We start from the raw sequence: 14766 nt of genomic DNA, 5'->3' as shown, positions 1-14766 counted from the left end.
TGAATCGGAGCAGAGTGTAGAATCTTGCCCATGGTTACTTCTGCGTTCAGACTACAGGATGTGAAGGTCGGTGTATCCTCCCATTTAGTGGACCACCCACTCCATCTCCTGAGCTACAGGGGCCTGAAAACCAGTTCAGGATTCTGCACCAGAACCATCACAGCATTTGTGGGAATGAAGCGTATGTTTTTAAAAAGCTAATATTTTTTTCATGCCAAAAACAGAAGAATAGCTTTTTGCAAAACACTGAGCTGTTCCTTTAACTAGACGAGGGCACATTAAAGACAAAAAGTGTCATGTGATGCACATGAAACTCAGAGCTGATCTATAAAGCATCGATATCTGTTATTGTGTCGTCTCAGTCCCGATGCTGGGGATTACTTTTCCAACAGTTACTACCCGAGCTGACACCTTTCTCACCTTCTCATGAATAATCATCAGTAAAGTTCTGCTGCACTTCTGTTGCTCATCACTCTTCCAGCATCCAGCTCACCTCAGGTTATGATTACAGTTTGTTTTAAAATAACAAACACCCCCCCACCACCCCAAAAAAACATGTTAAAGAGATTTTCTTGTGGAGAATCATGCTTGGTTAAAAACATCTGCTTGTTATACAAGAACGCCCCCACACGCTGCAGAGGGCATGGCTCCTCTCTGCTTTCTAAAAAGGGTAAAAGTTTGAAATCGATAAAAAAAACTGCACAGAGCGCCTGCAATGAAGGGAAACTCGAGACACAGCTGAAGCATTCATTACACTGACCGTGACTAATTACTGTATGTACGAATTTTTTATTTCACAAATCTATGTATCTCGAGGTTACTCATTTTCCATCTCTGTGTTTAGGAGAGGCTACTCAACTGTGCTGTTGACAACGCCACCTACACAGCTGGGGAGATCCCTCTGGTGCGCCCTTCAACCATCATTTTTGCCCTTTCTTTAATCCTGATCGTTTCCACAACTCACAAACCAACCAGTATGACCGCGCCGCAGCGCTGGGGCAGCTGTCTCGGCCCTGCAGCCCACCTGTAAACCCACGCCCGCTTTCAAACACTTCACATTTGACCCTTGGCAATCCTACCGTCCTCGTAGAAGACGTCCTCCGCTTCTTCGCGCATCATCTCATCCAGGTCATCCTCTGCAATGTCGGTCACGGCCATCACTATTCCTCCTCTTCTTTCTCTTCTTCTCTCCCTCTTGTCCTCCTTCAGCTGACTAGTCGGAGCCTCAGAGAGAGAGAGAGCGACTGGGCTGTAAAAATCGACGCCGGCCCGGCCTCTTCGCTTCAGGCGACAGTCCGATCGCCGGCAGGCTCCTCGCACGAGCAGGAGGGGACAGGGACTGAGCTGAGCTTCAGCTCTCCGCACGAGAACGAGTGCGTAAGTGCCAGGTGAAGTGTGTGTGTGTGGGTGAGAGAGAGGACTCCCAGCGACCTTCACCAAGTTTCAGCAACAGTGCTGATTTCATAACATCCTGTGCAATGCTGAAGTGAGAGCGTGCCGGTTGGAGAGCACTTGTATGAGTAACTGTGCGCATGTGTGCGAGCGTGCAGCACGGGGAGGGTCAGTAGTGTGTACATGTGTTTCTTCATGTGTGTGTGTGTGTGTGTGTGTCCGTATGCACATTATGGCTCTCCACAATGAGTCAGCTCGAGCGCCTGGTGATTTAACCAGAATAATTAGATTCTTTATTTTAAGCCGGCAAGGACATGCGAAGAGGGTGTGAAAACACACCCTGTGTGTGTGTGTGTGTTTGTGTTTGACATGGTGTGTGAGACATGAAGCTGGCTCTGCTTGTCATTCCTTCACAGCTCACTAGGAATCATGGGACCACACTGATTGCTCCCTCAATTTTTTTTTTTCTTTTTTGTGGCCCGCTGTGAGGAGGCCTTGGCAGAGCCGGTAAAGTCTGTTGTCATCTGCTGTTGCTGAAAGCCTCCACAGAGCTGCTCATGCAGCAAATAAGCACGCTCACCTGCTCTGAAAGAGACAGATTTAGATTCAGACAGAGTGGGAGAACCTCTCGCATAATAGTAGTTTTTACATTTCAGTCTTTTGCTCAAGACTACACTCAGTCACACAGTTGAAATCTGTGTTTAGGGAGCGCAAACGCAGATTACTGGCCTTTACAAATATGCTTTAAAACAGCGTAAAGCCTCCGGATTCTTTCAGTCTCAGTGTTAAAGTATTCAGTCAACTTTTAGTACAGTAAATAATTGTTTAGTACAAGATTTCTCTTTAGAAGCAATGCTTGACTCGAGTGATGCATCTACAAAGTGAGTAATTTATCTTAGTACTGGATATTCATCCTGGTCTCTGTCATCTGTTCCATATATTCATGCATTTATAGAAAGGGTGTTCGCGCGTGTGAATAAAGAGATGTTGCCTCCAGCTCTTTGGCCTTTATAAATGAATATTTTTTTCATTTCACCTGAATACGCGACAGTCTGATAAATCTTGCTGACTGAAAAGGTTTTAAAGTCTTTCTATAAGAAAACGGAAACAAATGTAATGCTCATTGTAAACGTCTCAGGTGGAACAAGAATTAGAGTCTACAGTGATACTAGCACCTCTCCAAGTCTGTGCATTGGTGCTGTGGTACTTATTGACCATACAGCTGTGGTCATCTTGTGTGCGTTCACCTCCACTCATCACAGGTGTGAATGTAGTGGTAATTTGGGGGTTTTAATGTTTTCCTTGAGCTGTTGCTTTTCAAGGATAGAATGAATAAACAGCATACGTCTTTAATGGACTTTAAAAACAAGAATTGGGTGGAAAATTTTCAAGTTTCAAAGTTTAATTGGTTAGAAACATGTTTCCCTGCAAGACAAAAAAAAATCTAAATATGAACTAAAGAAACAAAATAAATTATAATACAAAAACAATTAAAAACAAATAGTAAAAACAGCAGATGAAAAAAGAAAAGCCCAAAAACCCAAAATGAGCATCTGACCTCAACTGGACATTCTCAGTCTTTATCTGCAGGTATCAGTATAAAATACCTTTAAATCCAGTACTTAAGAATGCAAGAGACAAAACATTTAAAGAGATTAACAAAGGAAAGCCCAATGCTTCATAGACAGGAATTTAAGTAGATATAAATTACTCACATGTATTTTTATTTTTAATTTATCAGAATTTCAGGACCTGGACCACACCCCACTACCCTTCTGGTCATACATATATAATCACTCGCCCCACACACCCGTTTATTCTCATTCCCTACTTTAGCTGCAGCTGTCACCCTCTCTCAAAGGTATCAAGCTCAGGAGCTGCTGTGGATCCTCAGTGAGGCTCTCTCCAAACCAGATTGGTGCTTTACTCTCACTAAAAGTTTGTCACCTGCATTTGGCGTTTGAGTCCTTGTTACTGAATAGTTTTTATGCCATGCATCTGGAGGAATTAAGGTAAATAAATCTTTTAAACTGTAAGAAATCTTGTCAGGTAGCCTAATGTTAGGCTGCTTGACCTAAATAGAAATAAAGGGGGTTAAACAGCACAGGCTGGCACTGAACGCATGTGTTGTGCTGTTTTAGAGAAAAACAAAAGCATGTGGAACGGCTTGGATATATTTTTGGAGTCCTGTCATGTTGTGTTGCATAATGACAAACTCTCTAGTCTAGTGCACTTTATAAGTCTGAAGTAGTTTTCTTCCAGCTTTTTAAAAAGCTTTGGTCCATCCCCAGGAGGCCCTTTACCAGCCTCTTTCAAGCATTTCATGTCCACTCCTAAATTACTGCTAACATGCAGCGCTTTGTGTCTTTTTGACCTTTAATTTATTCTTAGATGGAAACGGTTTGTTTTTTTAAAAGCAGGCAGACACAGAACTTTCTTCCTCTTTCTCTTTCTCACACTGTGCCTACATCTGCCAGAAAGCAGTTTCTCTGACTCACCCCATTTAGACAAACCAATTTCAAACCAAAATAGAAAGTAGGCCTCATGTCAGTTCATTATCACTTTTCCTTCAGACTTCCTCTCCCCAGCCGCTGGCTCCCTTCGAGGCCAAAGCTTGAGGGAATAAACTCATTTTCACTGGGGCTAGTCCAGACAATCCGGACACATCGCAAAAGGACTCGCAAAGAATGTGAGATCTAAGAGTTGTTTTAAGCACGTCTTTGGGTTAAGAGAAAGGCTCGCTTTATGAGAGTATTTCCTGTTTGTGTGAGGTCGATAAGAGGGACAGAATGTGTCTTTGGTACTGTTTGTTAGAGATGTGCTCAAATCTTATCTGCCAATCTGAGGCAACACAGAATCTGTGAAGATGGCTAAAACTGGCCGCTGCAACTCAAAACCCAAAGATGAAGTCATTCAAAAAAAAAAAAAGAAAGAAAGAAAGAAATCTGGCCCAAAATTCTGATTTTAACCAATTCAATTACATTAAATTTTCTCTGTTACTGTATTAAGTAAATACAATGTAAATTAAATTTCAAATGAATTTTACTTCCACATTCAGTTCATACCAAGCATGTTTTCCTTTACAATTAATCATTTGAATAAATAAGCCTTTGATTAGATATATTTTAGTTGTATTGTACTCAGAATTATTGCTTTATATTTATTGAGGGTCCACATTTCCACGCACAGCAGTCAGCTGCTTCCATAGGAATTAAGAGGTAAGGAAGCATCCAGGTTGATCATCAGCAAACATCAGCACCTCTTTAAAAGTGGATGTTTTCATAGTTTGTAGGTGTGCAACATTCAGGTGTGTTAACCCAATGACACAGTCTTCCCTTCAAATTCACCCAAGGTCAGGGTGCGCAATGCTCAGAACAACTGCAAAAAACCCAAGAGCTACATGTCAGACTGTGCAGGCCTCAGTTAGCATCTTAAATGTTAAAGTTCATAAAAGTACAGTTAGAATAAAGACTGAATATGAGTGGCTTCTTACAAATAATCATATGAACATCCTCTCTGGAGAAATATGACGCTATCTGCATCAAGCTGCAAGTGCTGCAGGAGCCTCTGCAGCAACGAACCAGGAAGCAGAATCAGTCAAACTGGAGCTGACAAGATTAGCCTACTAATGTAAAAGCGGAGTGATTGAAAACTAACTTAATTTGTTAATAGATTCATGTTTAATCACCTATTGTCCACAAACAAATAAAATGAAGAGCAAGAATTTTAAGTAATGAAAACTGTGCATGAGAGCAATCTGAAAGGCTTCTTCTTCTGAATGCTGTCTTGTGATCACGCAGCCCTGCAAAGATCTTTCTCTTTGATTAACGCGACAAGAACTGCACTGTCTCCTTGCAAGTTAAACTCGAGTGTCGGACTAAGTGACGGATCATAATTAATGCTCGCCAACCAGACTGCTGCTTCACAGCTAACAGCAGTGACATTTTGACTCTCTGCTCTTTGTCGCAGGGAGGGAGAGTCACTGGTCAGGCAGGCAAGTAAACAGAAAACACAGTGACACATGCAAAGCAAAGCCCACTGTCTTATGCAGATTCATCCCACTCCCATCTGTGCACTGCTATAATGAGCTGGTTCTGCTGCTGACTGTGTCATCATTATGTGCAAAACATTGTTGTTGGTTTTTTTCCTTAAACCGAGGCTCACTTTATTCACAGCAAAAATGGTGCATGCAGATATCGGAAAATATGGGAGCTTCTCTTCTCTTTCTGTGACCGTGAACTGTTGCCGGCCTGCAGCGCCGGAAAATGGGGTCACATCTGGGCAGCGTTTGCCCTGCTGCGTTTCAATGGCCGGCTATTTGTTCTGACCACCAGAGAAAAAGCCCCCTGCTTCGGGAAATGCAAACACACAACACCACGCATACGCACAAATGACTCTTACACACTCATATGATACAACTGAACACACACACACACAATACGACCAAAACAAAACACACACACACATACACAGTTGTAACTGTCGCACAATCAGACCCGCTCTGTACAATGGTGCCGTTTGAATGGGGTCAAACAATGGAGCTCTTTGGCATCTGAATCAAGCCAGATGATGAGTATCCCAGGAGGCTGAATAGGCGGTTTCAGCCTCCTACACAGCTGCTCTTCTGGCCCTGAAAATATGCATCAGTATGTTGCCTGTTACCATGGCTTAAAATATCAGTTATTAGCATGAAAGCAGCAACTCTTTAGCATCCATGCTAATTCTGTGGCGCTTGACAACTGAGCTCTCGCATTCAAACTGCCCCGATAACTTTTATGGACTGGTGGGGAGACTCCAACGGAGCGCATCACCGAGTGTGTGTTTCTATATTGTTATCGTCCCTGAGCTAGCATTAAAAGCTGTGACTGGTCTCTGTGGCCACAAGTTTAAAAGGCCACTGAGAGGCTTGCACTGACAGATTTAATGGATGCATGCCTTGATTTTGTCTTTTTATACCAGTTTCAGTCATTTAAATGCTTCTCTGGCAAAGATGATAACATTAATGTTATAAATTAAAAACAAGAAAAACAAAAGAAAGAGTCCACTTATACATTCACTGCACTAATTCCCAACCCTTACGCATAAATACTCACAAAAATAGTCAGTGTTGTTATTGGATTTTTTCCTTATATTGCAGACCTTTAGTTAGCGTTTAGGTCAGTTTTACTGTCCTTCTGGAGATTCTGGTATTTTGTTCAGTCTGGTTAGGACCATTGATGCATACACCACATACGCAAAATTTTTCTGTAGCGAGCAGCTTAACGCATTTTTTTTGTTCAAGAAAGATGTTACTGGTCTGTTACTGTTACTCACATTCCACACGGCTGCATAGCATTTGTATTCTATTTTTATCTTATTGTATATTTTATTCTGCTGTATATAGTATTTTATTTTATTCTATTCTGTACAGTTGTGTACTGTATTTATTCTTATCTTATTTTATTCTAATTTTTCCTTCACAACTTTTGCACTGTCCACTTCCTGCTGTGACAAAACAAATTTCCCACGTGTGGGACTAATAAAGGTTATCTTATCTTATCTTATCTTATACAAGTCGAATGAATCTAGTAATAGTTAAATACAAGAATGACTGTGCCTCTGAAGCAGCTTTGGCTAGCCTCTAGCTGTTGCTCTGAGGGAAGCTGACGAGCCTGTTGCTGGTTATGTAATGAAGGAAATGCAATGAGTTAAAGTCTGGACGTATAACCAACATGCCAGCTAAATAAAAAGTTACTTCTGTGAGTTACTTTTCTCACTAGAGAAAAGGCCTTTGCACACCGGACGCGTTAAATCTGAGTGAAAATTTAAATTTCACTCTCACATATGACAATAAACTGATCTGACCAATCAGATCACTATATTTGGCAACGTGACAGCTTGTAGCTCAAGACATACACAGGTATATACAATGACATACAAATAGTAAAATGACACTGTTTTACCTCAGAGACACAATTAGATGCTGACTCAGGTCAATCGCCTCCCTCAAATGATTTCTCTGCCTCCTCAGATGTGGTCCCAACTCTGCCAACGAGAGCTCAAACTGCCCCACTGATGTCCTGAAATATGTACGATAGCAGTCGTGATCCAGCTTCAACTCCTGGATCAAACCATGAAATTCTCCCTGCTGCTGTCTGCTAGTGAGAATTAGATGAACCCAGAATCTCAGTTTCTTCCTTTTCCTGTTTCAGGAACATCAGGACCAGCTCATCATCGCTTGATGTTGATTCTATCGACTGTCGTGCACCCTGCAAAGTGCATTTGTCGAGGACAAATATTTTGCAAAATAGCAATGCTTCTTACACAACAAGTTCCCTTCTGATGATTTTTTCACAACACACTTGATGTGGCCGTGGGTTGTGCTGTAATTTAGCAGATTATTGCAGATTATTATCAGTGTAAAAATTACTTTCTAAAAGAAATGTTAACCAGCGCTAATTGGGATAAATAAATTATAGAAAGCTCTTCTTTTAGACTATATTTTAAAGGGAGCAAACATGCTGCTGATAAAACTTCTTGCAGGCTTTTCTCTTGAAAGATTTCCAAACTGTGATCTGGTGTCAGTGCATAACAACTGCTGATATAACACTAACTGAGAAGCTCTTCAATAATGCACTAACGACTTAAAGCAATAAACAAACAAGCAATAATACTAAGAGCGTGAATAAAGAGGAAAATACGCCCAACCCACAGTAAACTGACACTACACAAACTGCCATACACAAAGTGCATTTTGCAGTAAAGTTTGTGTTGCTCCAGGACTGATCAGAGATCTCAAACACATGAGGCAGGAGGTTTAACGAGGAGACTTATGGGAAAACTCTCCTCCAAAAAGTTCTTGATGTCAGCCTGACTTCCTCTGCTGCACCCTGACAGATGGGTATTCATCTGAGGTGGTGGGAATGAGGTGAAGGCAAAAAATATCACATCATTTTTGGAAGACGGTGGAAAAGTGTCCTCAGGCCAACTCGCGTTTGATCAATCCCACAGACTAATGTGAGCATGAGCCAGAGAGGATGAGGAGCGGAGGAGAAAAAGAAGACACAAGGGGGGGAAAAAGGAGACCTCTATCATTCCCTCTCCTTTTCTCTTTAGCCAGGCCTCGGTCTTTTCTCTCTCTCTCTATAAGAAAGATGACAAAATGGGATGACTGTGAATGGGTGGCTGGTTACCCGGGTAACAATAACGAGGGCACTGCGTGGCAAATCCAATTTGCCATGGCACTTTCTGACTCATTGGAGGTGCACGTGTGTGAGTTAGTGTGTGTCCTGCACATTATGGCTTCATGTGGCTAAGGGAAGACGGCCATGATGTGCCAAACCGCCGCCAAGCCTGCACATATTCATGCATGCAGACGTGCACGGGCCAAAACATCTGCTCCAGCTTCCTGAAACGTCTTTAAACCCCACAAGGATGCAAACTATAGAGAAGATCTATATATTATAGCATAGGGTAGTGGCATAGTGTAATCACCTGAGAGATACAAGAAGGAGAACTCGTATTTTGAATCTAAGAGTGGATATAATGATTCATGCATAAAACACAATGTAAACAGTGCAGACTGCTGAGTTACATCCTTCATGAATCAGCCTGCAAACAGAGAACAGAGAACATGAGAGTGAATGAACTTCTAAAACAGCAAACGAGTTGTGAAATCCTACAAGTATCATCCGCTCTCACATTATTCAAGAGAAACCACATAAACCGACTTCCACTGGGACAAACCTGCAGCCTGTGATTGCGTCAGTGCGCTGCGTGGTTTAGCGTGCAGGCAGAGCTCGGTGAGATGACAGACAACAACAGAGGCTGGTAATGAAAACACACAGAAGTAACTTTGCAAGAGAACAACTAGTAGATACCTACTGTAAGCATATCGATATCTTTTCATCTTAATGTGGTTGTATGTCTTGACTCTGCGATGCATTGTGCCAGAGGATAATCCAAAGCGATGCCTTCTTAACAGTGTGAAGCCTGCTACTCCTTTTGTGCTGTCACCACTTTCTATTTTTGTGTTCTCTCTCCCTGTCTCTCCCTGCCGCTATTGTATTTTGTCTTTCTTTCCGCTTCACAATTGGATCCTTTTCTCTTGCTCATTCACTCTTTGCCTTTCTGTGTCTGTCAGAGTGCAAAGAGGGCATCAGACAAAGGCCGCAATACAGCCGCTGCACGACGGCTGTGCGGGCTGGCACCGCAGAGATGGCGGTACTCATGCTGTGGCCTGCTGCTCCCGGGTACACCTGGAGGGAAGAGATAACAGGCGGCTGAAGCGCTCAGTCAAAAGAATCAGCGGACCTCAACCCTGTCTGTTCGTTTGGTCTCCGTGACCCTGAGTGCTAATTTTACGCGGATGTCCTCGATGCACGTTCACGCTGCTGATCTATGTGGGGTTTTCTAGGGTGTACAGACAGTGGTCTGAACAAGAGAAAATATTCAGGAAGTGGCAGTTCTCTAGGTGCAAATGTTCACTCAGACTCGCCAAAATTGGGTAACAGAAGACGTTGTCTGATTAGTCTCAGTTTTTCTAGTGACATAGGGTCAAAATTTGGTGTAAACAACATGAAAACTCGGATCCATCCTGCCTTGCTTCAACAGCTCTGGCTGCTGGTGGTGTAATGAAGTAGGGGATATTTTCTTGGCACATTCTGGGCCCCTCATCACCAACTGAGCAACGCTTAAACACCATAGCGTATCCTAGTATTGTTGCTGACCAGGTCCATCCCTTTGTTACCACAATGTTCCCATCTTCTAGCTGCCCTGGCCTGTCACAAGCTCAGATCATCTCAAACTGGTTTCCTGAACATCACAATGAGTTCACTGTGCTGTATGGCTTCCACAGTCTCCAGATCTCAATCCAACACAGCACATTTGGGATGAGGTGGAACAGGAGATTCGCATCACACGTGCAGCCGACAAATCTGCAGCAACTGCATGATGTCATCATGTCAACAAGGACCGAAATCTCACGGCACAGATTCAACCCCATGTTGAATCTGTGCCATGAAGAATTATGGTAATTCTGGAGGGGAAAAGGTGGTCCAACATGGTACTAGCAAGGTGTACCTAATAAAGTGGCCATTTGGTGTATGTCACACATCCTCTGGGATTGGCTGACAGACCTTCAGTGCACACCTGTGTGACTGTATTACAGTCAGACAGATTAATTCAGTGGTAAAAGGGGGTCTAACCCAATCCCTTTTAAAGTGATCAGTGAAAAAGTGTAGCATGATATCATGCAGTCAGCTCATGTATACATGGCCCCGCCTTTTCTTTTTATTTTACATGTTACAGTCATCACTCCACTCGGCGTGTTAGCAGATTTCTGACAGTCGATATGCCCGAGCTTCAAACAGATCATTAAACATTTTCCTGTTGGGGAGATTCAGAAGCTAAATGAAAAAAGTTACCACAGGGTGGGGTAACAGGGTGGCAACAGTTCTGAAAACCACAATTTCCTCTCCCACGCCTCCCAGTACATCACTGTGTCCTCTAGTTTACATTTCAGCCATCACCTGCTGACTACAAAAAGGAGAAGTCAACTTTCAAAATCAGAAAGTGGAGAAAACAAAAGACACTGACAAATGAAATGGGTCGTGTTACTAAGATCAACTTTTTGAGGCCTTTGGTTGTGTTAGTCCTGTGGTTAAAAGGTACATATGCAGTAAATATAAAACATCTTAAAAGTCAGTGGTGAAAAAACCCCCAAACAGATTTATAGATTAAACGAGTTGAAAATATGGTAACACAATTTCTGAGAACTAGGGTGGGGACGTGGAAGGAAGGTTGGGCAATAGTGTGTAAAATAACATTAGCTCCCTGTTGCAGCTGTATTTCTCAGAGAGTACAGAATGAACACAAACCACAGCACTAATAAAAAGTGTCACAATTAGGAAGTGGGCTCAGGGTGTATACCAAATCAGAGGATGACAGAAGCGGTCACAGTTTTACACTTGTAGCCTTTCTGCCCCGATGGTCAGAGGAACGGGGGCAGAGCTGAAAACTGTGATGACGGCACATCATCACGCATGAAAGCCTTTTAAAAAGCAGACTAAAAATCTCTGCATGTGTGTGTGAGCATATGTGTATGAAAGCGTGCTTTCCCAGAGTCTAGCTTTGCATCAGGTCACTCTAGAATGATGACATCTGCCTTGACTTCACATCTGTCCTTCTCCCTGAAGTATGATGGTGGACTAATAACGGCAACCACGCATGACCTACTTACAAAACAATATGATCCTGGCACTGCTTTTTTACCTGTTAAATATAAAGACATTTCACATATTTCCTGCAATTCTTCTCGTGTTAATAATGGATCAAACTTAAGCAGGAAACGAGTTACACAGTGAAGGTGGAATGATTTGTCACTAATGCTGGTTGTCATTTGACATTGATGCAGACAACAGAATGAGACCTACAACTGAACACTTTTAAGAAAAAATTCTACAAAACCCTTTTTTCCCATAAATTTGGAATTGCACCTGAAAAATACTGAAAGGTGGCAAGAGACAGATTATAGAGCGGTGGTCAAAACTGATAATCTGACGTTTCTACCCCAGTGTGAGTGAAGCACGACTACAGATCCCACATTTTTGTGCAGCGCAGTTCAGTAGCTTGCTTTCCTAAATTCTAATTAATAAGATCATAATCATATCATTAAGTTATCTGATTAAAGAAAACTTACAACTTGTTAACTCTAATTAGAAAATAATACTGCAGTCACAGAACGAGGTAGCTGTAACTTGCCTGCACTGCACTGCAAAGCCATTTTCAAACCCATCAGTATACCGATTTTATTTATACAGCATCAAATCACAACAGCAGTCGCCTCAAGATGCTTTACATTGTAAGTTAGACCCTACAATAACATGTACAGAGAAAAACCCAGCAATCACATGACCCCCTATGAGCAAGCACTCGGGGATGTCGCACACTACCAGTCTGACTGCAGTTAGGCCAGATGGACTTCAGTGGATAAACCTGACTTTTTACTGGGTAAGATTAGCTTATCTGATAAAGTTGATGAGTGGCTAGCTCCTGGAGATAGCAGCTGGAAGTCCAGTAAGAATACACATGTATTAATACCTTGTGCATCCAGATCAGCTTCTCTTTTATGTGTTGGAATCTGTGTTGACGTTAGTGTTTAGTGGACTCCATTTCTAAACTAAAAGCACCCTTATTGAGGTATTGCCATCACGCTAACATGTCCACCAAATACACATTTATCCCTTGTGACAAATGATTGTATCACATCCAATATTGCAGAATGGCAGGCAATGTGCATATGACATCACCCAAGAACCCTCAGGATCTCATGTTAACATCTCGATGTCTGATGCCATGGATCAGCTTCAAAGGTCTTGTGACGCTCATGCATCAGTACATGAGAGCAGCCTTAGAAGTAAATGAGACCTACACAGGATTATGAGGGTGGTTGTAATGTTATGACTGATGTATTGTGATCAAAGCCATATGTATAGTAGATATACAATGGTATCATGTGATTGTAATCTTCAGGTGTTCACTGTGGGCACTGTAAAGGAGCGGAAGAGAGGTGCTTGAATTTAGGAGTTAGCTTAAAAGTCACATCATTCAGATTCCAGCAGAACATTGATCTAAAGTCATCACACATGGGCTAGTCCATGGGCTAGTTGTAAATTGATATGGTATCATTATTAATACACAATTCTTCACACATCGGCCACAAAAAACGCTGAATGCGGCAACAAGGCTCCAAAACATAAAAGCTAATCTGAGCACAGCTTGATCAAAATATAAGTAAACAAAACTAATCTGAACAAACTGTGTTCTTGGCACTGCAGCACTGAGATCACAGCTAGGTTGGGACTCCAAAAGTATAACCCAGCCCTGTTATTCACAGTAAGTCTGAACTATGAAATAAATGCCAGAAATCTTTCAAACTGAAGTGGTTGTTGGACCTTCTGACAAATTAAAAAAAAAGAAAAGGAAATTAAATATCAGTTTGCACATGTGAGTTTTAATTTACAATAACTGTGAAAAGGTTCTCTAAAGGAAAAGAAAGAAGGAGACTCTCCCACAGCAATGCAGAGTCACACCGATGCCTTCTTTCCGGTTCATCAGCATTTCAATGGTGCTTCTCAGTAGTGAAGCCAGCATGCGTTTAAGTAACGCTGGCATCTCGGTCTCTTGCAAGCAAGAACACACACACAATGATGTTAGTCTGGCATCCTTCTGAGGGGAATGGACACTCAATAGCACCACATCCTGACCACCATGAAACCCGGCAGTTCCACCGAGAAGCACAAAGAAGAAACTGTCAGCGCCGTCCAAGCCCGGTGACGTGGGAACTGTGAGCTCACGAGGATGCCAGCTCTTCCTGTTTTGGCCTTGAGATGCTTCAGCTGGCTCAAAGTTTGACTACTCAGCCTGATGCTTTTCTGTGAGAACCTCTCATTCATGTCTCAGTGAAAAGACAGAAATAATAAGATGGTAGGAGGCGGTTTGCTGTGTGTGGTGTGTCTAGTCATTGATCAACTCTGAAAAGAAGAAGTTCTTTAATGCAGCAAGTGACTCCTACAAGGTTATTTGCCGCACCCATATTTCAAAATCGAAGCATGTGGGGAAAGATACGACTACGTCTCTTTATTGTAACAAAACATTCATATTATGATATTACATTTTTGAACCATAAAGTTGCTTCATTGTCTATTTTTTCCAAACATGATACGTTGTGAGTCATCAGGAACGAAAAGAGTCCAACAAGCTGAGGGCGAGGTCAATGTGAACTTTTCTCTCATTTCTTCTGAATGAAAACAAGAACAATAATAACAGCAGCAGCAACAACAGGATACTTGATCGATTTGCTCTTTCCATTATAGAGTGAGGTCAGAGTGCAACGCCCTGGAGAACTGGCTGATATTACTCACTCAGCAGTGAGTGTTTGCAGAGCTTCACCCTGAGCTGTGGCTGTACTCAATACTTTTACAGGTTGGTGTATTGATACCAAGTGGCACCTTCTGGAGGACGAAAGTTAAAGCCATCTGCAGTTCCTTGAATGGCCACTTGGGGATGAGTTAATCCAGTATCAAGGCTTCTCAGGTCTCGTGTGACTTCATGTCGCGCATGTTACTTAATAGTTGTTTGCCATTTTGTACCTGATATAAAATATATATTCATGTATTCCCTGACTGGTTGGTAGTCAAGGAGGTTTCTGGCTGTTGCCGGATAAAATCGATGAAACTGGTCTCTAGGCCTTTGCGACTGGGTCTTATTCTTCCTGATCATATGTTGTCGCCATGACTGTTATACATTTAATGCAGCATTTTGACAATTCAGTGGTTTAATCAGTTACTAAGTAACTTTAATCAATTACTAAGTAACTGATTAAAGAAATACTAG

The 14766-nt window shown here is 42.1% G+C and overlaps 1 protein-coding gene across 4 annotated transcripts in view; it reads right to left on the bottom strand.

The window, feature by feature from the left end:
- Positions 1 to 9383, bottom strand: part of ripor2 (RHO family interacting cell polarization regulator 2) — a 69336-nt gene extending 59953 nt beyond the window's left edge. The window contains exon 1 of one of the 4 annotated variants that reach the window (XM_025902555.1): positions 9256 to 9383. In XM_025902555.1, the coding sequence (XP_025758340.1) occupies positions 9256 to 9316 (61 nt within the window). In that variant the 5' untranslated portion in view covers positions 9317 to 9383. Of the gene's footprint in view, positions 1 to 1079; positions 1492 to 7334; positions 7462 to 9255 lie in introns of those variants that run through there. The other 3 variants (XM_025902556.1, XM_005478499.4, XM_005478502.4) reach the window with 3 other exon arrangements.
- Between the last annotated feature and the right edge of the window lie 5383 nt (positions 9384 to 14766).

This window comes from Oreochromis niloticus, linkage group LG22 (assembly GCF_001858045.2).
Source record: "Oreochromis niloticus isolate F11D_XX linkage group LG22, O_niloticus_UMD_NMBU, whole genome shotgun sequence".
NCBI lineage: Eukaryota > Metazoa > Chordata > Actinopteri > Cichliformes > Cichlidae > Oreochromis > Oreochromis niloticus.
Note: the sequence above shows the minus strand (reverse complement) of the source record. Positions and strands in the feature narration are given on the sequence as shown.